The 25,224-nt window shown below is 50.4% G+C and overlaps 1 protein-coding gene across 1 annotated transcript; it reads left to right on the plus strand.

Annotated features, from left to right (window-relative positions):
* The first annotated feature begins 555 nt into the window (after positions 1-555).
* MS4A15 (membrane spanning 4-domains A15) lies at positions 556-14,287 on the plus strand. Its single transcript, XM_049890519.1, has 7 exons — positions 556-611; positions 7,606-7,858; positions 9,854-9,976; positions 10,625-10,681; positions 12,156-12,248; positions 12,632-12,745; positions 14,171-14,287. The coding sequence occupies exons 2-7, from the start codon at positions 7,634-7,636 to the stop codon at positions 14,285-14,287; spliced, it is 729 nt and encodes a 242-aa protein (XP_049746476.1). The 5' UTR covers positions 556-611; positions 7,606-7,633.
* Positions 14,288-25,224: the final 10,937 nt, after the last annotated feature.

The following is a 25,224-nucleotide window of genomic DNA, read 5'->3' on the forward strand; positions in this document are numbered from 1 at the left end:
TACACTCACGTGCATTCGCACACACACAGGCTCACACCTTCACACACACTTGCTCTCACACTCGCACACCCTAACACGCACACATGCATTCACGCACACACTTACACCCTCTCCCCTGCCATCGGGGAGCTGCGGACTGCTCGGCCCTCTTAGCTAAGGCTCCACAAGTTCAAGTGGAAGAAACACAGTCAGCCTCCTGATTACCCTCTAAGTTTCTGCCTTGGCCATAGGAAGAAGGCCAATGTCAGGTCCTGATCCCAGCTCTGCCACTGACTACCAGTGGCACTTGCCTCTCTGAGCCTTAGTTTCCCCTCCTGTCGATTGCAGGAAGGAAATGAGATGCTCTCAAGGGCCCTTGTGCCTGGGAGGTCGATGACCCAGGAGCGGCTCCCTCAGCCCCTGCATCCAGCCCACCGAGGGGGTGGAGGCCTGGGAGGAAGAAGGACTGAGAGCCTCCCAGAGGCAGTGGCTCCCAAGCAGAGCAGATTTCCAAGCCCCACACGCCTAGCAAGGCTTTCACAGGAATTTGTGTGAACTCAGGAGAGGCAGCTGTGGGCGCAGAGGCAGCAAGGAGAGAGCAGCATCGGGGGTGCAGCAGCCGTGGCAGCCCGGTGAGTACCAGCTGCCGCCTTCCACCCAGAGCGGGGGCATCACAGGGAAGTGGGCTCTCGGCCAGCAGGGACGGGGCAGGGGCGGTGAATCCCAGGGTAAAAAAACAGAAAGAGACCACTAGGCAGGGCAGGGTAGGCTTCCACCCCAAGGTCTGACCCCCACTTGGCACCGAGAGAGGGCAGGACAGCCCTTGGGCAAGCTGGAGCAGCCTCCCGCTGAAGGGAACCTCAGGCTGCACAGGGGACAGGGGCCAGGTGGGAGGATGTCCGTCTTCTTTCCTCAGAGCCAGGCTCAGAGCACTCAGGTATTCCCTAGAGAGCCTGGGGCCCTAACCACCCTTCCCTTGACTGGGCAGAAGGTGACTCCAGGCCAGATACAGGCACCCTGCTCTGTCCTGTCTCCAAGGGAAAGAGAAGGACCAGACAGGGATTCTCAGCTGGAGGGCAGCTTAGGGACAGATATCATCCCACCTCCCTCATTGGTAAATGGGGAAACGGAGTCCCAGAGGTGGGAAGGGGCTGTCCCAAGGCCCCAGGAGGGTGGGGAAGGGGAGAAGCAGATGGTGAAGCAGGGTGGAGTGGAACACTGCTGAGGGGCAATCAGTGAACACGGTCCTGTCTAGTGGATGTGGGCTTGGGGATGGGCTGCTAGCCTGTTTCTATCCTTTCCAGGCCTGTAGGGCAGGGCTGAGCTGTCCTGGAGGGGCAAAAATGGTGCTAGGATTGGAGGAGCCTGGGATGTCCTCTGCCAACCCAATGCCATGGTGTCAGACTTAGATTCCAGTTGCCATCCAGTCAACTCTGATTCCTGGCCTGGAGACCCCATGTGTGTCAAAGTAGAACTGTGCTCCACAGGGTTTTCACCTTAAGACAAGATTGAGAGAGGACCTGAAAGAGAGCATTCACAGTGATCTGACCACTGAAGGTGGCAGTGCTTAGCTGACTTCTCTCAAGGGGGGGTTTACAGGTTCTATGGAGACACCCAAAGTCCCTAGGTGTCACAGTTTGCCCTGCACTACTAACCTAAAGGTTGGTGGTTCAAACCCACCCAACAGTTCCACAGAAGTAAAGCCTGGGGATCAGCTTCCATAAAGATTGTTGTTGTTAGTTGCCATCAAGTCAATTCTGACTCATGGCGACCCCACGCGCCAAGAAAACCTTATGGAGCACAGTTCTACTCTGTAACACATGGGGTCGCCATGAGTTAGAACCCCACAGCTATGGGTTTGGTTTGGTTTAGGGAGACATCCATCCCCCCACACACATACTTCCCCATCACTGGGGGTCTCTCTCCTATGTACCTCCCACAACTCATCCCTCAGCACAACAATCCAGCAGGTCCAAAATGGAGGGGATAGATGCAAATTTCCCCTTGTGGTCTCCTTAGAGCCAGCCTCTCTCTTGTCTTAAGGTGAACGGGAACTCATTCCTCCCCACCCCCCTGCACCCTGAGGGCTCAGATCACTGAAAATGTTCTCTCTCAAGTCTTCTCTCAGTCTGCACCTCCAACCCTTGTGGGTGAGGGTGTAAAAGTCAGCTAGTAGGCTCTCAGCCACCTGCTTCCTGCCAAGTCCCACCAGGCCATCCGTGACACAGCTCATTCCAGTATCTGGCCTCAGCTGAAACGTATGTGTCATCATCTCTGACAAACACGTCAGACTTTAAGGCCTGCAGCCTGTCTCATGCTACCACACTGCTATTTCTAACCCTCAGTTTACTGGTCTGCAAAATGGGCTGGATAGCACCTGCCACACAGGGTTGTTGTAAGCGTCTCTGGTCTCACTCAGCCCTTGATGGCGAGCCTAGTGTAGATGTCTAGGTGTTTCTGTGTCTCTGTTACATGCAGCTGTTCCCCTGGGTGGTACCTTGTGAGCTCCCAGAGATGGGGACTGTGGCTCTCCCTCCTTGCCACCCTCCCCGCTCACCTGCTCACATGCTCACCTGCACTGGTGTTCAGGTGTGCTGGTTGATTTGTTAGTAAGAAAAAGAGCATTCTCTCTCTGGGTGGCACAGAGCTGGGGCCAGGTGGCCTCAGGGCACAGCAGAAGGGTGGTTCCGGGTCTGAGGGGTGTGAGGTGCTAGTGGGGGCTGCAGGGAAGGGAGGTGGAAAGAGAAGTTGAAAGTCTCGGGAATTAGGTAACACTTGCAGGCTTGTGATTGCCACTTCAACGGCGTTGTTGTTGGAGTACAGCCTATTTTTGTCGGCGTTTTCTCTTCTCCTAAGGAGCGTGAGGTCTCCGTGTTAATGCATTTCTCATCACCTGCCCCAGAGAAATGGTGTTAATTATGGCACAGGGTCCTGTCTGGGGCTGCTCAGGCCCCATCCCCGAGCCAGAAACAGCTGGCTGAACAGCTGTGGCTCGGGTCCTTCTGGACCCCAGAGAATGCTTCACAGACACCATCCACTGCCCGCCGAGGGTCTTGGATATGGTTTTCACCCGTCCCTGGTGAAACGACAACTTTACAGGTTAAGTTGTGAAGTGTTCATCAAGCTAAATTTGTTCCATTTAATGGTTTCATGGGGTTTGTTGTTGTTGTTATTGTTGTTGAGAATATGCATAGCAGAACATATACCAATTCAACAATTTCTACACATATAATTCAGTGACATCAATTACATTCTTCAAGTTCTGTGACCATTCTCACCCTCCTTTTCTGAATTGTCCTTCCCGTTAACATAAACGCACTGCTCCCTAAGTTTCCGATCTCATCTTTCAAGCTGTTGCTGTCAATTTGATCCCATATAGATAGTTCTTAAAAGAGCACGATGCTCAAGGCAGACATTCTTTACCCATTAAGCTAAACTCTTATTTGGTTTAAAGAAGACTTTATGAATATGTTTGGTTTAAGGTTTAAAGATCATCTCAGAGCAATAGTTTTGGGGTTTTTGTTTTTTTTGTTGTTGTTGCTGTTGTTTTTATTCTAAAAGTATGTCCTTCCTATCTCTTTAGTGTTAAAATATCCTTTCTAGATGATGTTGAGGATATAGATGATTTTTTAAATGAACATATTTTGTGTCTTAGTTATCTGATGCTGCTATAACAGAAATGCCACAAGTGGGTGGCTTTAACAAAGAGAAATTTATTCTCTCACAGTTTAGGGGGCTAGAAGTTCAAATTCAGGACATCAGCTCCAGGGAAAGGAGTTCTCTCTCTGCTAGCACTGGGAGAAGGTCTTTGTCATCAGTCTTCCCCGGTCTAGGAGCTTCTCAGCACAGAGACCCCAGATCCAAAGGACATGCTCTGCTTTCTTGGTGGTAGGAGACCCCCTTCTTCTCTGCTTGGTTCTCTATTTTATATCTCAAAAGAGATTAACTCAAGATATAACCTAATCCTGTAGACTGAGTCCTCCCTCATTAATATAACTCCCTCTAATCCTGCCTCAGTAATATCATAGAGATTATGATTTACAACAAATAAATAATCATATCAGATCACAAAATGGTGGACAACCACACAATACTGGGAATAATGGCCTAGCCAAGTTGACACACATTTTGAGGGGACACAATTCAATCCATAGCACTTGGTAAAGTGGGAAGTTGGAGAACTCGTTCGGTCCCCATTTGTTTTTAATTTAGGGATCTGTGAACTCCAAGCATTTTAGAACCATTACACCAAGGAGTGAAGTGCAAACGTTGGTCCCCTCTCTCTGACAAAGCCAGGACTCAAACCTAGGGGTGTATGAATTCCATAGTCAGCACTCCTCCTACGCAGAGATGGAAGTCTGGGACGTAGTCCCACTTCAGTAGTTCTGCCACAGAGGTGCTTTGTGACCACAAGGGAGTTACTAACCCCTATCGCCTCGTCTCTAAACCACAGCTAATAATCCGCCCCTGCCTATCCCTCTCCAGATTCGATTCAGAGCCAGTGCACCTAATGCACAGCCACCACCCATCTGTCAGGGGAGGCTTGCGTGAACACGTTCCAGCAGAACTTCCAGACTAAGATAGACTAGGAAGAAAGGCCTGGCTATCTACTTTCAAAAATCAGCCAATGAAACCCCATGGGTAACACCGATCCAATCCCATTGTGCATGAGGTCGCCACGAGTCAGAGGCCAACTTGGTGGCAGCTAACAACAGCAGCATTAACCTGGTACACAGCACTGAAATGGTGTGAGGCTCAGTCACTGTGAATTGGTTTAGAAAGTCCCAGAAAGATGGGGGATGAGGTAGGGTCATTGTCAACATTGTTTTGAAACCATAACCTAAAAGTGAACCCCAACATGTCCACACCACTTTGCTAATTTCCTAGAACTTTCTTAACTATTTTCACATTTGATCCTCACCAAAAACCTCTGAGACATACGAGGAGCCATCATTATTTTTATTTTATGGAACTGTAGACTGGCTCAGTACAATGTCGCATCTTACCCAAAGTCGCACAGCAAATAATCATTGAAGCAGTAGCTAAAATTTATTGTGTATTTACTATGTGCCAGACAGTGTTCTAAAACAGGGGTCAGCAAATTACAGCCCATATGTCAAATGTGGCCCACCACTTGTTTTTATAAATAAAGTTTTATTGGAACACAGCCACGCCCATTTGTGTGTGTATTGTTCATGGTTGCATTCATGCTACGGTGGCAGAGCTGAGTATTGCAACAGTGGTTCTGTGACCCCCAAAGCCTAAAATATTTATTATCTGACCCTTTACAGAAAACATTTGCCAATCCTGTTCTAAACAGTTTTCATGTCTACTTAATAACCATTTCCAAAGTATGTGAGACAAAGTCTCGCCATCCTTACTTCTGAGGAGCGTGCTGGCCGTACTTCTTCCAAGGCAGATTTGTTAGTTCTTCTGGCAGCCCATAGTATATTCAATATTCTTTGCCAACACCAAAATTCAAAGGCATCAGCTCTTCTTCAACCTTCTTTATGTGTTGTCCAGCTTCACATGCATTTAAGGAGACTGAAAATAACCATTTTGATGTGAGTTCTAGAAATGAGAATGCCAACTGAGCTGGCGCTACACGGGGAAGTCGTAGCATGATCCCTACAGAGATCCATTCTTGGCATCACACGTTGGCTACTCCTCCCGGGCTGCAGTGAGGGGTGTTAGCAAGCCCTTCAAAATGTCAAGTGACTTCCACCAACCCCTAATTGCCCCGAGATTTTTACCCTGTGTTGCCTCAACCATTCCCTTGGGGGTGCCTCCAGTCACAGAAAATTTACTTAATCTACAGAATGTTCTCCTCCTCCCATGCCTCTATAGCAGGTCCAGCACTGTCCCCTGCACACTCCATCCACTGATATGGACCAGACCTACAGCAAAATAAATGGCACATGGGCTCCCAGAGGATCCACACGTTGCAAACCCCAAAATCAAAAAACCAAACCCATTGTCATCAAGTCAATTCCAACTCATGGCGACCCCGTGTGTTACACAGTAGAACTGCCCCACAGGGTTTTCTCGTCTGTATTTTCTATGGAAGCAGGTCACCAGGCCTTTCTTTTGCAGCACCACTGCAGCGAGGGAGAGCCCTCATCAGCTGAGTACCCTTCCAGAAATGCGGAGACGGCAGCACAGCCGGCCATGCTGGCTCTCTTCGGCTGTGTGTGTAGGACAGCTCTCAGAACACCACACAAAGTGCAGGCTCACCCTTCATCATATGTTATTTTTAAGAAAATAGTTCAGACAAACTTGTGAGGGGAGGTTTTCTACCAGGTTTGTGTGTGTTATTTCAATATGAGCCTCCCCAAACCCTATGAGATAGTACTGTGTTATTATCACCACTTGACAGGTAAGGAAACTGAGGCCGGGGCAGTGACCATCTTGCCCCATGTCACACAGTAAATGAAGGGGCCAGGATTGAAATCTTGGCTTCTCTCTCAAAGCCTTGTACTGAGCCACATGCTAGCACTTCACCAACTAAGGCCAACAAGAGGGATGATTGCTTTTAATCTCATTCCCTAATCCCACAGATTCATCACTCTCTGCTGTTTCCTAGTAAACTCACCTCCTGACAGCTGAGTAATGGGTGATTTGCCCCAAAGAGTTTGCCCAAGCCACACATAAAGTTTCCATAATCCAGGCGTATCTCCGCTACATTAAAGGCAATTGCTCAGATGGCTAAAGAGAAACCCTTCCGCTGCAGGAAATTACGGAAGGAAGTTGTTTACACAAGGCCACTTACCTGTGGGCTGAAAGGCAGGAAATGGTGGATGAGCTCTGGGCTACCGGTGAAGAGACATGGGCTCTCTCTCAACTCTGCCTCTCCTACTGGCTTGTGTGTTCTTGGGCAAGGTTCTTGCCCTCTCTGCGGAAAGGAAAAAGTTTAAATAGATGCTCCTCCCAAAGGTCCTTGCCACCCCTGATTTAGCGCTGAGATTAAGAGCATGGCCTCTGGGGTCAGAGAAACCAGAGTTCAAGTCTTGGCCCTGCCCAACCTAGAGGGCCTTGACTTAGGATAATCCTTCATTTCTCTAAGCTTCCTGCACTTCACTACTCCCCAAAAGGTTGGCGGTTCGGGCCTACCCAGTGGTGCTGCAGCAGAAAGGCCTGGCAGCCTGCTTCCATAAAGATTACAGCCAAGAAGACACTCTGGAGCAGTTCTACTCCGTAACACATGGGGTCACCATGAGTCAGAATCAACGCAACTGCAACAGGTTCACTTCTCTGGCAGTCCCTGGGGGGCAAAAACATTTCTACAAACAGAAAGATCATTGGTTCAAATCCACCCACCCAGAGGCACCTTGGGAAAAAGGCCTGGTGATTTGCTTCTGAACAGTCACAGCCTTGAAAACCCTACAGAACACAGTTCTATTCTGCACACATGGGGTCACCGTGAGTCAGAACTGACTCAGTGGCAACTGGTTTGTCTCTTTGTTCATTTGTTTGTTTGTTCTCACTTCTCTGAAGCCTAGCTCCCCCATCTACACTCAGAAACATCCGCGCCTGCTCACAGGGCTGAACAAGCAGGGGTGGGTAAGCACGGTGTTCACAGACTAAAAATTATTATTATCATTAAAACTATTGTTGTTCTCTCCTAAGCCTTTGTTTCCCAGGCTCTCTGAGCACAATGTCTGCAGCCTCTGCCAGCAATGGCGTGTTTGTTGTCATCCAGCCCAGCAACACCAGCGGCCTCCGCCCACCTCCAGCCATTCTGCCCACCTCCATGTGCCAGCCTCCTGGGATCATGCAATTCGAAGAGCCTCCACTAGGGGCGCAAACACCAAGGGCTACCCAGCCATCTGACCTGAGGCCCGTGGAGACATTCCTGACAGGAGAGCCCAAAGCTTTAGGGGTAAGAACAGCCTCTTATAATCTTTAACCTTTAAGCCTTAAGCCAAAACTATCCCCTGAAGTCTTCTCTGAACCAATAGTTTATCTTACTAAGTAAAGTATGTCTGCCTTGAGCACTGGTTTTTTTAAAGAGTGATCTATGTGAGATCAAATTGACAACAGCAACTCGAAAGGTTAGATGAGAAGCTTAGGGGGCAGTGAGTTTAAGTCAACAGTGGTGGAACAATTTGGTAAAGGATGGTGAGAATGGTTGCACAGTTTGAAGGATATGATCCGTGTCACTGAACTGTAGAGATTGTTTAAATGGTGTATGGCTGTGTATATTTTCTTCAAAATAAAAACAAATAAAAAGAACAGCTGCTCATATGACCTGAGGTGTAGGTGCTGGGCAGATAGTGAGCACCCCAGTACTTGGGCGTTCATGCACACTTGGGGGTTGGGGGAACAGATAGTCAACAAATACTTGATGAGGACCTGTCCCCCGTGTAGCTCATAGACAGCCAACCAGTAAACAAATGACTAATTTAATTGCAAATAGGTAAATAGAAATAGGGAAGGAGAAAATGACTGGTAGGGGAGGGGCACTATTAGCAAGGACAGATAAGAAGGCCTCTCTGGGAGTGTCTCAGTTACCTAGTGCTGCTATAACAGAAATACCACAAGTAGATGAATTTAACAAACAGAAATTTATTTTCTCACAGTTTAGGAGGCTAGAAATCCAAGTTTGGGGCACCTGCTCTAGGGGAAGGCTTCCTCTCTCTGTCAACTCTGGAGGAAAGTCTTGGTCTCTTTAGTTTTTGCCTCCTGGTCACTTGGAGAGCTCCATGTGTCTTGGCATCTATCTTATCCCATTTCTTTTTGCTAGCTTGGGTTTAATCTCCTTTTTTTTTTAATATCTCAAAAGAGATTGACTCAAGACATACCCTACACTAATCCTGCCTCATTAGCATAACAAAGACAACCCATTGCCAAATGAGACTATAACCACAGGCACAGAGGTTAGGATTTACAACACATGGTTTTGGGAAACATAAATCAATCCATAACAGGGAGGATGACGTTTCAGCTAAAACCCAGATGCTGTGCCAAAGCCAGCCAAGGGAAGCTCTGGGGGAAGGCCTCACAAGGTGAAGGGAAAAGCAAATAGAAGGGACTTGTGGTGGGAGTGAGATTGGTTTATTCAGGAGAGGGACCAAGGGCTGGCATGGCTGGAGCATAATAAGCAAAGGAAGAAAGGAGATGAGATGAAGCTCAAGTGGTAGGAGAGGGCCAGCTTATGTAGGGCTGACGGCTTCTGGCAAGATGGCATCTAAGAGGTTTTCCTCTAAGAAGTTTTTCAGATGGCATTGAGATGTTGGCCTCTGCGAGAAAAGAAAACTTCATATTTATATGTATACCCATATATATGCATACATAGATATACACACACATAGGAAGACAGGTATACGTATGTGCACGTACCTGTGTATACCAGTTGTCCTTGAGTCGATTCTGACTCATGGTGACCCCATGTGTGTCAGAGAAGAACTGTGCTCCATAGGGTTTTCAGTGGCTGGTTTTTTGGAAGTAGAAGTACAAAGTATTCAGTGCAGAGAATGTTGTGAGTCATTAGAATGAGGCCTAAAACAAAGCCATGTAGCCACTGGAGATCCCTGGCTAAGAGCACAAAGCGGGATACATCCCCATGGGGAGCCCCACCTTCTGCCATATAAAAATATATATGCCCAGAGGGTCGGGAATCAGAAAGAAGACATCCTCAGAGACATGGAGACAGGCAAGTGGGTCCCGTAGGCTGTGGGGAACTGGCTTTCCTTCCTAAAACTGTCTGTTATGGTTGTTACTGTCATGCCTCCTCAAAACAAAGGAAGCTGAGATTGTTTGCTGACGCCCGGCCTAAGTTGGAGAGGGGAGGGCGCTGCCTCGCTCGCCTCCAGCCGGCAGGGGGCAGTGTGGAGCGGGCTCCATGGCCGGGCTGAGCGCCGCCCTCTCCCTGCAGACTGTGCAGATTCTCATCGGCCTCATCCACCTGGGCTTTGGCAGCGTGCTGCTCATGGTCCGCGGAGGCCACGTGGGGATGCTCTTCATCGAAGGCGGTGTCCCCTTCTGGGGTGGAGCCTGTGTGAGTGCCGCGACCATCAATGGGGAACATGCCCTGACTCACCTCTCCCCCTGGGCCCCGCCCACCCCCCCATTGCTGGACACAGCCCCTCCTGGGTGGGGCCTGAGGGCACCTCTAGAAGAATTTGAAGAAAAAAAAAAACAGTTGCTGAGTCAGTTCCGACTCATGGCGACCCCATGTGTGTCACAACAGAACTGCACTCCATAGGGTTTTTAATGGCTTGATCTTTCAGGAGATCACCAGGCCTTTCTTCCAAGGCACCTCTGGGTGGACTCAAACCGCCAACCTTTTGGTTAGCACCCAAGCGTGTTAACTGTTTGCACCATCCAGGGACTCCAGGAGCACTTGAGCCTAAACCTAACTCCTAACCCCAAACCCTAATCATAAGCCTAAACCTGATCCCACACCTGTGTGTGGAGAACTCCCGGGAAAGAGCCTACCTGAAAGAAGCTGCCAAAGAGGGTGGGAGCAAGGGATCAAGGATGAGGACACCAACCACCTGAATTACTGGATTCTAAGCCCCAGCCCTCATCCAAACCTGACCTGCAGAAACCCTTTAGCTCCCCTGGGGGTCCCAGCCCACCATGAGTGGAGCCTCCTGGGAGTCTGACAGCAGAAGCCTCACTGGGTCACCTCTTCCCCACACAGTTCATCATCTCGGGGTCCCTCTCAGTGGCTGCCGAGAAGAACCACACCAGCTGCCTGGTAAGTCTGCACAGTGGACCCCAGGGCACAGAACTGCTGGGTTCCACTCCACCCTGCCCCCCTCCCATCCATGCACCATTCAACAACTGCCTCCTGGGGGCTCAGTGCCAGGTGTAGTAACACCAGACAGACCAGACACAGGACAGCCCCATGAGACAGGAGGACCGGAAACGCACATTTCAAACTACAACAGAGGGTTTGTGAGGGCCCACAAATGACACACTGATGGTTGTTCACAGAAAGGAGGCCTCCGGGAAGAGGAAACGAGTGATGGTGGTAGAGTCTAGAATTACAGATGGAGATCAGATGGGCATGGAGGTGGACATGGGCACGGTTGCTGCGGGAAACCACCTGTGTTTCCATTCCATCAGAGCAAGAAATTTGATGGAGGGATGATCAAGGGCCAGATCATAGAAGGCTCCAATGCCTTCTGCTGGCAGTGGGGAGGTGGTGGAGGCCTTTGAACAAGATAGTGCCTGGCTTTGGCCATGAAGGCCAAGTTCACTGCCCTCACAGAGGTTGCGTTCTGGTGTCTGGTAAGACACCCGGGAAACAAACTAACCAATATGAGAGGTTCAGAGCATGGAAAGTGCTAGAAGGATGCATTCTTTCCTTTGTAAGAGAAAGTCATCAGTGGGGTGCAGAGGGGTGAAGGGTCCTGCTTAGCTTGGATGACTCGGGGTCCCTGAGGGGGCATCTCTGAGACAAGACCTCACTGCTGAGACAGCATCAGCCCTGGGAGGGGCAGGTGCCACATGGGGATGAGGTGGGGTGGGAGGAGCCTGGGGACAGAGAGGAGACCAGGTGCTGGACTATAGCAAATAAGAGGCAGAGTAGAAGGAGACGAACTTCGAGGAAGAGGCCGAGGCTAATAGCTCAGGGGCCAAATACCAAAAGGAATTTATTTTAAGGGCAGCTAGAGGCCACTGAGGATTCCAGCAGGCAGCGCAGGGTCTCAGGACTTTGCTCTGCCCACTGTTGCCTGAGACCTCGTGGAAATGGCTTCAGTGCTTCTCCCACAGGGCCTCGGTGTCTACAGCATAGGGCCTTCCCAGCCCCCCGCCCCGGAGGAAAGTGTCACCAGCATCTGCACCTGCAGGGTGCTCAGCCTGGGGGTAGGGGTGGGCAAGAAGGCTGCTGCCAACTCTGCCCCAAGAGCCCAGGTAGGAGACCCAAGGCCCTTCCTCCTGGCAGCTGCCAAGAAGATGACAGGGTTAGGGAGGCAGCGGAGTCATTTTCCTGAGGCCCAGAGGAAGGAGAAGAGGAGAGGAGCATGGCCACCAAGAATACAGCCAGGCTCACATTGCTGTCCCTGCTGCCTCCTAGGCCATGGGAGATATGAGCATTGGAGAGAGGCGTCCTGACCTGGGGAGCCTGTCGTGTCTTGTCCTTCCTCCTTCCCCTTGCCTCTTCCCTCTCCTCCTTCTCCCCTACCCCCACCCCACTCCCCACCCCATCTCTCTCCCTCCTGCAGGTAAGGAGCAGCCTGGGCACCAACGTCCTCAGCGCCATGGCAGCCTTTGCCGGGACAGCCATTCTGCTCATGGATTTCGGTGTCACTAACTGGGTGTGTTGTCCAGTGCCCCCAGGAGTGGGGAAACTTGGAGAATGATGGGGGCATGTCCAAGAAGGGGAGGGAGGCAAGTGTTTGCAGTACCAGGAAATTCAGGGGTCAGGGCGTTGGTGGGGTCTCCCAGTCCCAGTAGACCCCATGAGTGTATTGACCCTTTGACCCTCCCCCAGGAATGGGGCATGAGGAGGAACAGAGAGGCAGGCTGGTAGAGTGAGGGGGGGCACAGCACTGGCAGCAGGAGAGCTGGCTCCAAGGACACCTTTGCCACCAACTCACTCTGTGGCCCTGGGCAAATTACTTCTTCTTGCTCTGGGCCCCCTTTCTTCCTGTGTTCTAGAGCTTTTGGCTTGCCTTGACCGTGAGTTTTTGGTTCCCAGGATGTGGGCAGAGGCTACCTGGCCGTGCTCACCATCTTCACTATCCTGGAGTTCTTCATCGCCGTCATTGCCACCCACTTTGGGTGCCAAGCCACCCGCGCCCAAGCCAATGCAGTGAGTACTTCCACCCCCACGCCTACCCCAAACCTGGATGGATAGGAAATCTGCTGTATGGGGACACTCTCTGCTTCCAGCCCCTCCCTTCTTTTCTCCAGGAAGCAATTTGAAGGGACTAGGCTGCCATGAGCTCCCCATTTTCATACATCAAGGGACCCCAAAGGAGTCTAAGTCCCTGGGTGGTACAGTTTGTACTCAACTACTAACCTAAAGATTAGTGGCTCAAACCCACCCCGCAGGCCACGGAAGATAGGCCTGGCGATCTGTTTCCTTTAAGATTGCAGCCAAGGAAACCCTATGAAGTGCAGTTCTACTCTGTAACACATGGGGTCGCCATGAGTTGGAGTGGGCAACTAAAACAACAAAGAAGTCTTTGCTGATTAATGAAACTGGAACCATTCTTCTCGTGACCACAGGGGGGCGCCAGCACCCACAGACCAGCTACTCTTTGAGGCTGAGCTAAGAGCCTTGATGCAGAACCCTTGAAAGCCTGGGCACAGGAGTGAGGGGGGTGTGGGAAGGACCCTCCAGGAGTTCACAGACCATGAGGGAGACGGGGGGGACATCAGGAAGGGCAACATGACTGAGGTGCAAATTGAACTCTTGGTGTCCAGGAAAATGGAAGACGGTGAATATGCTAAGAAGGGGACACCCGCATTAGGGGAACCAGTTGAAGCAACAGCTGCCTCAGGCAGTAAAATGCAGGCGAGGCGTGCTGGTGAGGGGGGTACAAAAGGTGGCGGGGACTACTGCGGGAATTTGAGCGGGGGAGGGAGGTGAGTAGAGCAGGGTTCAGGAAAAATCAATCGAGAGGTTTTTTTGAATGCAAAGGTGGGGTGAGGGGAGTGCTGGAGGCGGGGAGGTCAGAGAAGAGGCCAGTGCTGTGGTCCTGACAAGAGGTAATGAAGCTGTCCTGGGGCAGTTCAGAGAGAAAGACCTCCGTTGGGAACATGAGCTCCTAGAGAAATGGGACTTTTTTCTTCACTGCTATACTCCAAACGCTTGGGTCATAGTTGGCCCCGGCAAAAACCAGTTGCCATCAGGTCAGTTCCAACTCATGACAAGTCCCTGGGTGATGCAAATCGTTAATGCACTCAGCTGCTAACTGAAAGGTTGGAGGTTCGAGTCCCCCAGAGGTGCCCCGAAGAAAGGCCTGGTGGTCTACTTCTGGAAACTCAGCCATTGAAAACCCTATGGAGTACAGTTATATTCGGACATACATGGGGTCACCATGAGGCCTGGATAAGTACATTTTGAAATATCAGTTGAATGAATGACAATCGTAAATCAACCAATTCAGACTTGCAGCTGAATTCATTACCAGGGTGCTGTTCTGAAAATTTCCACAAGGGGGCACCATTGTACCACCTCCCTAGGTTCCAAAGGCCTCCAGACTTTCACTGGATGTCATTTTCTTTGCAGCCTGTGATTTTCCTACCAAATGCCTTCAGCACAGACTTCAACATCCCAAGCCCGGCAGCTTCTCCGCCCCCCGCCTATGACAATGTGGCGTATATGCCCAAGGAGTCTTCTGAGTAGATGGTCACTCTCGTGGGGCTGAAACCCAGCCTCTCCCCACCCCACCCAATTAACCTGGGGGTTGGGGGGCAGACTTTCTTCTGTCCTGTCTCCCCTCCTTCCCCCAAATCTCTGCATTTTGTGATATCCCAGTGAAGCGTTACCTGGTGACATCTATCCCACACACTGGAGAGTGGTTTCTTGCCTAAAAAATACAGAATAATGTCCAGGGTGTGTTTTCTCATTTCCTGAGCCCCAGCACCCTTCCAAGGTGTACCCCCTTTTTGCTGCTTTTTATTTGTCACATCTGCTCATTTGGAGCTGGGGAGTGGGGTGGGGGGAAACTGTGGCCCCTGGCCCTCACCCACATGGGCTTGGGAAGTTCCTTTAAGTTCAGCAAGCCCAGACTGCTACAGAGAAGATAGGCCTGTGGGTGTTCTGAATACTGAGTCCTACCCTGGCATTTCACGGAGGTACAGAGACCAGGCCCCAGTCACACAGCAAAGCAGTGGGACTGACCTCAGCTCCCCTGGCCCCAAGACCTGCTCTGTCCTTTGCACTCTGCTGCCACAGCTTTGGACCTCAGTTTCCCCACGTGTACACTAAAGCATTGAACCTGATGACCTGTAAGGCCCTTCTAGGCCCCACAGGCACCTGGGGCTGGCAGGAGGGAGAGGCTGCAGTGGGCCAAGCTCTCCTGGGCTCCCAGCTGAGTCCCAGGGCAAAGCCAGGCATCACTCTCCTCCCACTGGAAACCCTCATTTTCCTTATGGTAAAATGGAGTTGGTATTGACTCCAGCTCTGGCTGCCTCCTGGGTTGGAGAAGTTGCAGGGGAGGGACAAAGCCAGCCCACTTGTCCATCCACTTCATCTCAGAGTGACCAGCGATGGTGGCCCTCCCTCTTCAGTCAGCTCAGTACCCCCCCCCGCCCCCCTGTGCCTTTCAGTGCTCTCTTCCCCACCCCTACGGCCCCGGAGTGTAATTGCAGGAGCTGGGCAGCCTCTCTGGGGGACAAGGAGTGGCCTTCAGCCCTATATCCAGAGCCCTGTGGATGGCATGTGTCTTCTATACCATAAGAAGGAATAAACTATGTGGCTTGAACTTTGAGCTGGTCTCACTGCAATGGCGTTTTCTCCTTAACCTCGGGGGCTTCTAATGGTTGTCCCATGTTTATCAGAGGATCTGGGTGGCTGTCCCCCATTGTCATATCAAAAGAGCACCCACGGTATAATCCTCATCTACCCCCACGTGAGAGCAGGCATTAGTGTCCTGGTCTCCTAGCTGCCATAACAAATATCACAAAGAGGGTGACTTATAGGAACAGAAATGCATTGTCTCACAGTGCTGGAGGCAGGAGTCCGAATTCAGGGGGTCAGCAGGGCTGTCTCTCTATGAAAGTCTCCAGGGGAAGATCTATTCTTGACTCCCCCAGCTTCTAGGTTTGCTGGGCTTTCCCTGGCTCACAGAGGCATCTTCACATGGCCGTCTTTCCTCTTTCTGTCTGTCTGTCTCTTCTCTCAAGTTGGATTAGGATCCACCCCTACTCCAGTATGACCTCATGTCACCTGACAACCTCTTCAGAGACCCTATTTCCAAAAAGGTCACATTCACAGGTACCAAGAGTTAGGATTTCCACATGTCTTTGTGGGAACCCAATTCAGGCCATAACAATTAGTATCCCCACTTCATAGCTAAGGACACTGAAGTTGAAAAAGGTTGAAACACATACCCAAGGCCACCAAGCTAGTAAGAGGCAATGCTGGGATTTGAACCCAGCTCCACCTGAAATCACAGTCTGTGGTCTTACCACCTGGGTTCCCCATAGTCTAAACCAAAGCGCCTTCCACCACCACTTCCCCTCCCTTCTGCCTCTTCATCCCAAAGACTGAGGCAGGACTGCTTCCTCAGCACCCTCACATCTTCACTTAACAAACTCCTGCTCCTCCTCAGCACCCACTTCAAATCTGTCCCCTCTGTGACATCTCCCCTGTTACCTCTGCAGAATTGGACCCTTGCTCCTCTGGGTTCTCAAAGCACTTGGAATCGCTTTTACGTTGTGTGAAGGCTATATTGGAGCCCTAGTGGCACAGTGGCTAAGAGCTACAGCTGCTAACCAAAAAAGTCAGCAGTTGGAATCCACCAGCTGCTCCTTGGGAACCCTGTGGGTGGTTCTACCTTGTCCTGTAGGGTCGCTGTGAGTCAGAATCAACTCAGTGGCAATGGGTTTGTTTTTGTTTTGTCTTGTTTCATTTGACTTGGAGGCTATATTGAGTGCGCACACAAACGCACACATATAGAGAGGGTGAAAGGAAAAGAGAAGTAATTGACTAAGTGGCAAACGAGGCACCCATTCCCCAAAATGTAAGGAGATGCTCACTCTCAGATTCACGTAAGTATAAGGTTGGGTAGGGGTTATGAGGTTCTTCAGCTTTGAAAATTAAGAGAGACGCCTTGAGGATTTAGAGTTTAGTGTAAAGGACCATGAAGCATAGAGTGAGGGAAAACATGTTTCAGGATTGTTGTGGATTGAATTGTGTCCCACAAAAACACATGTTACAGATCCTAATCCCTACAGTGTGGATGTAATCCCATCTGGGAACGGATTTTCTTTGTCATGCTAATTAGGCTGTATCAGTGTAGGGTGTGTTCCATGCCAATCACTTTTGAGATATAACAGGAGCAGATGAGGTGCAGAAGCCAGCAACCACAGATGGGCAAGACACGTGCCACGCCACATGAAGATCACCAAGGAACTGAGGACTGAAGCTGAAAGACAAAGACCTCTCCCCAGAGCCAAGAGAGAAAGGCTTCCCCTAGAGCTGTCCCCTGAATTCGGGCCTCCAGCCTCCTAAACTGTGAGAAAATAAATTTCTGTTTGTTAAAGCCACCGACTTGTGGTATTTCTGTTACAGCAGCACTGGATAACTAAGACAAGGATTTAAGACCAGTTTTCCCACCACAGACAGGAGATTACAGACATATCTGAACTGAGGGGGGAGTTAGGAGGGAGTGGGGAGGGAGACAAAGGAAGAGAGAGCTTAACCTCAGCTGGGATTTCTGCCCTTTGTCCCCCATTAACTAAGTCCCTTAGGAGGCCGTGGGACCCAAAAGCCACATGTCAGTGAGAAGGAATTAGAGAGCTGGAACACTTCCTCACATCCCAGGATGTAACCTAAGGGCACTGTACCCCCTGATGGTTCTGCATGTCCAGACAGCAAGGAGCCAGGCTGTACGGAAGGCTAAGGGCTGTGCCTGGTGACACCGAGTCCCGCTGTCCAGGCGGTGTGTAAGTAAAAGCATCTGAAAGCTTCCTATGCCCCCACGAGGGAAGCAAGGGTGGCAGAAAGGGTCTGTGGCCAGATGGGTACAATGCAGATTGTATGAGACCATAGCTTTATAGCAAATAAAAGCACCAAATCAGAGCTGGAACAGTGGCTGTCTCTTTGAGACCAGGAAGGACAAACTACACCTCAGCAGAGGCCAGAAGGACAGCTAATGGCTTGTGGATTGGAAGTCAGTACTGGGAATGACTAAGAAGCCCTGGTGGCACAGTGGTTAAAGCCCTCAGCTGCTAACTGAAAGGTAAGCAGTTCAAACCCACCACCCACTCCTCAGGAGTAAAGATTTACAGCCTTGGAAATCCAATAGGGCAGTTCTGCTCTGTCCTATAGGCTCTAACTATGAGTCGGAGTTGACTCAACTTGACAGCAATGGGTTCACTGAATGAGTTATCATGAATTGGCAAGATTAACTTTTCTACTACTCAATGGGTGGAGTTCCTGGGTGGCACAAACAGTTAAGCATTCAACTACCAGCTGAAAGGATGGCAGTTCAAACCCACCCAGAGGTGCCTCAGAAGACAGGCCTGGCAATCTGCTTCTGAAAAGGTCACAGCCTTGAAAACCCCACAGAGCAGTTCCACTCTGCACACATGGGGTCACCATGTTGTCATTAGGTGCTGTCCATTCAGTTCCGACTCACAGCGACCCTATATACAACAGAACGAAAACATACCCAGTCCTGCACCATCCTCACAATCATTGCTATGCTTGAGCCCATTGTTGCAGCCACTGTGTCAATCCATCTCACAGAGGGTCTTCGTCTTTTTCGCTGACCCTCTACTTTACCAAGCACAATGTCCTTCTCCAAGGACTGGTCCCTCCTGATAACATGTCCAAAGTAATTGAGATGAAGTCTTGCTGTCCTCACTTTTAGGGAGCATTCTGGCTGTCCTTCCTCCAAGACAGGTTTGTTCCTTCTTCCAGCAGTCCGTGGTATATTTCCCTTACAAAGGAAATGTATGGCTATAAAGAGATGGCAAGCTACAGAAAGATAAGATTTTCACGTGCCTGGTTTCGGGGTAGAGGGAGTTTCTGACAGCTCACATGAACTGGGGCGTGAAGCAGGGGGTGGGAAGAAGATCCAAAGTCTCATGCTGTAAAGATGTCCTGATACTGCCAGGCTTCCCCGGCCAGTCTCTGTAGAGGGCAGAGGAAGGCTGGGAGCTCTGAGTGGACGTCCCAGGAGCCTGGTGAGTGGTCCCCATGGCAGAGACCAGGAGGGGGCATCTTAGGTCAGGCTCCTGAGAAGCAGAGCCCGAGACAAGGATTTGTTGCAACTGACCCATGAGGGAGGGCTCTCAGAAAATAAGAATGAGGGGAAACAAGCCGAGGAAAGATGTGGTCTCAGCTGCCAACTGGCTCAGTCTGATGCCACCAGGGTCAGAGCCCACACTGCACCACAGACTTGTCCCACCTTGAGGCAAGGGGGTGGCCTTTTATTACCAGTCCCACCTCCATGCCAGTTAGTCATTGGCTACAGACCGTAGGGGGTGGTAATTTAATCTCCAAAGGAACCCTGTTTAGGAGCCAGGTTAAGTGCTTGGCTCCTAACCAAAAGGTTGGCAGTTCAAATCCACCAGCTGCTCTGTGGGAGAAAGATGTGGCAGCCTGCTTCTGTAAAGATTGCAGCCTTGGAAGCCCTCTGGGGCAGTTCTGCTCTGTCCTATAGGGTCCCTATGAGTTAGAATCGACTCAACAGTGATGGGTGAGTATCTTAACCTCCCAGAAGGAAGCAGCTGTGAGTCCTTCCACCATCACCACCAGAGTGGTCTCAAGTCCAACTCACGGTGACCTCATGCGTGTCAGAGTAGAATTGTGCTCCATAGGCTTTTCAGTAGCCGGTTTTTCAGTAGATTGCTAAGCCTTTCTTCCGAGGTGCCTCTGGGTGGACTCAAACCTCCAACATTTCAGTTAGCAGCCACGCATTTTAACCCAGGCAGCCAGCAATTGCAGCAGCTGGTGAGTGGGTATGTCATTCAGTAAAGAGGGTTGGGAAAGGTACAGGGAGGGTCTCCAAAATCATCTGCTCCAGAAAGGAATTCGCCTCGGGTTCTGTCCTGCCTGCCAGGTCACTGGCCATTCAGCTGGGAGGGGCCTCAGCCACTTCCATCCCAGTTGCCCAGACTCATACACAGAGAGACAATTTTGAGGAAACAGAGGCCCGGAGCGGGAAGGGACTGGACTCCAGGCTTCCGCAGGCCCCCTGGCTCCTTGCAGGTGACCCTCTCTTCAAACCAGGCAATCATCCTGGAGCAGTGGGAGCAGGCTGGCTTCGGTGCACGCACGGTCTGTTTTGTAATTAGTAGACACTGAAACTCTGCTCCTGTCTGGGCACCCCTACCTGGTGGTCTACCTCACCAGCCTCTGTCACATGATGTGACTCAGGACCTCTCAATTCCTGCCCTTCTCTGCCTCATGCGCACATGCACATGAACACATATGCATTCATGTGCTCACACGTGTGTGCGCACACACATGCACACGCACAGGCACTCACACACGCACACAGACACACATGCGTGCACCCACCATGCATACCTTCAGAAGCTCTCCCTGCCCTCTGGCTTCCATGGTACAGACCACTTGTTTTTAGTTGCTGTCGAGTCAGTGACGACTCACAGCAATCCCACATACAACGGAATGAAACGTCGCCCAGTCCTGCACCATCCTCATGGTGTTTGGTGTGCTTGAGTCTATTGTTGTGACAACTGTGTATTTTGAGTGCCTTCCAACCTAGGAAACTCATCTTCTATCACTATATTGGGCAATATTCTGTTGTGATCCATATAGGGTTTTCACTGGTGATTTTTGGAAGCAGATCACCAGGCCTTTCTTCCTAGTCGGTCTTAGTCTGGAAACTGCTGAAACCTGTCCACCATGGGTGGCCCTGCTGGTATTTGGAATACCAGTGGCAAAGCTTCCAGCATTCTAGCAACACACAAGCCACCACAATGTGACAAGCTGACAGAAGATGAGTAGTGGATAGACTGATTTGGGTCACATTATTTGTGCCCAGGTTATCGGCCTGCTGGGCCTTGGGCGTCCGAGGACAGACCTTACTCATTCCTGTGTGAGTCCCTGTGGTGTCCAGCTCAGAGCTCCATAGATAATTTTGCCGTGACATCAGTGAACCCATTCAATGCCCTCGGTGCTTTCCTTCTTTCTCCACCCTTCCCCCCTCCCACCCCGTCCTCCCCAGGAGCCCAGAGCTCTCAGCCCCTGACCCTTCCTCCCTCCTGTGAGCAGAGGAGGTATGATCATTAAGTTGTGTATTAGCTTGGCTGGGCCATGATTCTCAGTTTTTTGGCAGTTATGATGTAGTTTGGCAGTCATGTGATGACGTGATCAATTCCATGATGAGATGTGTTATAATGTGATCACCTCCATGGTGGGATCTGCTGTGAATAGCCAATCAGTCGAAAGGGATTTTTCTTGGGGGGTGTGGCCTGCATCCAATACAGGTGGGCTTTCTGGTAAGTCTTGGAGGCTTTTGCTCACACCGGATCCTCCAGCTGGCTCTGGTTCTTGGGACTTCAGCTAGCAGCTTACCTGCCATCTTGCCTGCCTATTTTGGGATTCATCAATCCTCCCAACCTGTGAACCAGAGCCCTGCTGTCTGACCTGCTGATCTTGGGTTCTCCAGCCCCTGTGGCTACATGAATCAGAAGAAGCCTCCAGCCTGACCCATGGACTTGGAATATTCCAGCCTCTACAACAGTGCAAGCCATTTCCTTGATATAAATCTCTCTATATGTATACATTTATACGTTTTGCTGGTTTTACTTCTCTAGAGAACCCAGCCTAAGACAGGAGATGAAGCCCGTAAACTTACCCGCCCCCCGCCCCCAGATGGTGAGCACGAGAAGTGAGCCTTAAAAGAAACCAGATGAGGACAACGCGGGGCCTGGCTGGCAGGATCCAGGCATGCGGCAGGCTGGCATAACATGTGGCAGGCTGGCATAACACGTGGGAGCCTGGCGTAACACGAGGCAGGGTAGCATAACACATGGCAGGCTAGTGTAAAACTGGCTAGCGTTTATTGAGCATTTGGTATGTGCCAGGCCTTGCATGTTGCAGACATTATTCCATCTAATCACAACTCCGGGGATAGGTACTATCACCCCTCCATGTGACAGGATGACTAAGACACTGAGAGGTGAACAACCTGCCCAAGGTCAACCTTCAGAGAGCAGAGCCGGACTCTGACCCACGTTTGTCTACTTCCAGGGCTCATGGCCCGGCCCTCACTGCCCTGCTGAAGCTGAAGAAGCTGGCTCAGCTCTGTCTCTGTCCCTGCCTTCCAGCAGGGACAAATTAACCAGCAAGTATGGTAGCACCAGTTTGCATTGAGCAAGGTACACATGGGCTTAATTGTATTTACTTGCTAACCTGTGGTGAGAAATTTCATGTTGGTTTCACCACATCTTTGACATCGCAGGAGATGGGTGAAATTGTGCACAGCAGGTTTGCAGGAAGGCACAACTCGGCCCCTGCGTACCTTGCTTATTGGGTTATCAGGCCCTGCGGCCCAGAGTGAAACAAAGATGTGCCACACCCATTGAACCTGTCGGCCCTTGTAGAGTACAGAGGCTCTGGTGGGCTTCCCCGGGGAACCTCTGCGTTCTGAACTGGGGGAAGGACCTGGGGAGGGGTTAAGGGTAAAAAGTACCCCCCACTGCCCCAACCAATCTCCTGCTTTCCCACTCTCTGTCAGCCCACCCCCAAGTAGTCCCACCCAGGTCCCCAAGGAAGGGAGGGTCAGGAGCAGAAGGCTGGGACTAGCATTAGCTTCCTAAGGAGTCAGATCTCACACCCTATTTCTTGGTAAGTGAAGACAGGACTTCACAACAAACTGACTTTCCCCTCTGGCTAAATGAGTCCTGCTCTCTACCATCCCCTCCTAGTTGTTCAAAGCTTGGAGCAGCTGTCTGCACTGTGCGAGAATTACTTGAAGTTGAAAGTGACCTTAGAGATCACAGGCCAATCCCTGCCCCCCGCCCCCACCAACCACCACCACCACCATATGCACATAAGAAAACCAAAAGGAGAGCAAAGAAGAACCCCCAAAATACAGAAGTTTGGAAATTTAAAGCCACTTTGCCCAAAAGCATACCCCAGGGCTTTCTTCTGACTTGCCTCTGGGTGGACTCAAACTACCAACCTTTCGGTTAACAGTCAAGTTCTTAACCGCTTGCACCACCCAGAGACTCCTGAAATCCAGGGGAATATGCCTTCCCCCTCCCCCCACCTTTTTTTTTTTTTTCAGGAGAAAGAGCCTGAAAACAGCCCCCTCCCTTTACAGGGTCTGCTCATTAGCCCCAGGCCCTGGGTAAACCATTTCCTACAACGCATCTCACAAGCTAGAGCCTTCTCCTCTCTCAGCTCTCACTCAGCTCTCTGCTCTCCAGAGAAAGATTTCAACATTTCTCACCACATCACCAAAACCCTCATGCCTGGACCAATAAGCAACATCGTGATAAACAGAGAAAATATTCACGTTGTCAAGGATTTCCCTTTACTTGGATCCAAAAATCAGTGCCCATGGAAGCAGCAGTCAAGAAACCAAATAGCGTATTGCATCAGGCAAATCTGCTGCAAAAGACCTCTTTAAAGTGTTAAAAAGCAAAATTGTCACTTTGAGAACTAAGGTGTACCTGACCCAAGCCATGGTGTTTTCAATCGCCTCATATGCATGCCAAAGCTGGACAATGAATAAGGAAGACCAAAGAAGAATTGATGCATTTGAATTATGGTGTTGGGGAAGAATATTGAATGTACCATGGACTTCCAGGATAACGAACACAACAGTCTTGGGAGAAGTTCAGCCAGAATGCTCCTTAGAAGTGAGGATGGTGGGCTTCGTCTCACATACTTTGAACATGTTATCTGGAGGGACCAGTCCCTGGAGAAGGACATCATTCTTGGTAGAGGGTGATCGAAAAAGAGGAAGACCCTCAAAGAGATGGATTGACACAGTGGCTGCAACAATGGGCAGTGTTTCTTTCTGTTGTACATGGGGTCTCTATGAGTTGGAACTGACTCGACAGCACCTAACGACACCACCACCACCACATCATCAGGCACCCCCCAAAGCCCAGACGTGTCTCCATGGCACCAGCATTGCAGTGCGATGGGTTGCTTTTATATGGCCTTTCTAGCTATGGTCTTGTAATTTCCATCAAATGATTGGGTGGGCCTATGCAAATAAATTGTTTGTAGCCCACCAAGGGAATTGGATAGCTTGCTAATAATGCAAAAAAAAGTACATAGCACTCTTGTGGGGTGAAATCATGCAAAAAGGTGTATGGAACCCTAACAAGGGCTGTCCCACTAGGCTTAAAATGAGCTATCCCAGAGGTGGATGGGGGGTGGGCCCTGATTACCACCTAGAAGAAGACACAGGCGTGCAGTGCATCCTTTGGACCCAGGATTCCTGCTCTGAGACCCTCCTAGACCCAGGAGACAGAGAGAGAGAGAGAGAGCCGTAACACTGGAGACGGGAAGACAGCTTCAGAGAAACGCAGTAGCAGAGGCAGCAGAACCAGGAGACTGGCAGGAGATGGAGCAGTGAGCTTCCCAGTCCATGGAGTAAGAAAGCTGAGCACCTCTGGGCAGGAGGCTTGCTGGCAGGGTGGACCTACCCCAGGCACTTACTGGTGGAGCTAAACAGCTTTGTAACACTTACTAGATCAGGGCTGTGAAGAGGTTGTCCTGATGGGAGAACTGTACCCTGAGTCATCCCTGGACCTGAGTTGTAACCTGTTACTTCGCTAAAAAACCCCATAACTATGAGTATGGTCTGTGAGTTCTGTGTGGCCCTTGCAATGATTTATCCAACCCAGCAGAGAAGTAGAGGGACCATCGGTGTCGGAATTGGTAAAAAGAGTGGAGAAAGGAGGTACATCTGACCTACGCCTCAGAGGAATCAGCCTCGGGCTATTGATGCTGACGGGGATTCTCTCTCCTCCTTGGGAAGTTAGAGGAGATCAGATGCCCCCTCCACACTATTGTTGCAAGCATACGGTGAGCTGACCACTTTTAACCCCCTGCAAACACTTCTCCTACCTCTTCTCTCATTCCCATTTAAACATCTGGATCTTTCATTTTCATTTGTTGAGCAAACAGTACACTGAAGGATCTAAGCACACAGCCTCTGGAGTTCATCTCCCAGGCTTCCAGTCCTAGCTTAGTCATTTACTCTCTGTGCAACCTTGGGCAAGTGTCTCAGCCTTTCTGAGCCTCATTTGCAATGGTAGTCATGACAGTATTTATCTAATTAGGGTTGCAGTGGGGACAAAATCAGATAATGCACGTGAAATAGTCCCTGGGTGACACAAACAGTTAACATGCTCAGCTGTTAACCAAAAGGTTGGAGGTTCGAGTCCACCCAGAGGCACTTTGGAAAAAAGGCCTGGTGATTTATGTTTGAAAAATCAGCCATCGAAAACCCTATGGAGCATAGTTCTGCTCTGACACGCACGGGGTCACCATGAGTCGGAAATGACTTAATAGCAACTGGCGGTGGTGCTGGTAGTGTGTAAAACACTTATCACAGGGCCCGGCACACAGAAAGTACTTGTGAACATTGACTGTTACTATTGTCGTTGGTAAATATT

This window comes from Elephas maximus, chromosome 7 (genome assembly GCF_024166365.1).
Source record: "Elephas maximus indicus isolate mEleMax1 chromosome 7, mEleMax1 primary haplotype, whole genome shotgun sequence".
In the NCBI taxonomy this organism is placed as follows: domain Eukaryota; kingdom Metazoa; phylum Chordata; class Mammalia; order Proboscidea; family Elephantidae; genus Elephas; species Elephas maximus.

Coding starts and splice junctions, on each gene's coding strand:
- MS4A15 (XM_049890519.1), top strand. CDS start 7,634: ATGTCTGCAGCCTCTGCCAGCAATGGCGTGTTTGTTGTCATCCAGCCC. Junction 7,859..9,853: donor GAGAGCCCAAAGCTTTAGGG/GTAAGAACAGCC, acceptor CTCTCCCTGCAG/ACTGTGCAGATTCTCATCGG. Junction 12,249..12,631: donor ATTTCGGTGTCACTAACTGG/GTGTGTTGTCCA, acceptor TTTGGTTCCCAG/GATGTGGGCAGAGGCTACCT.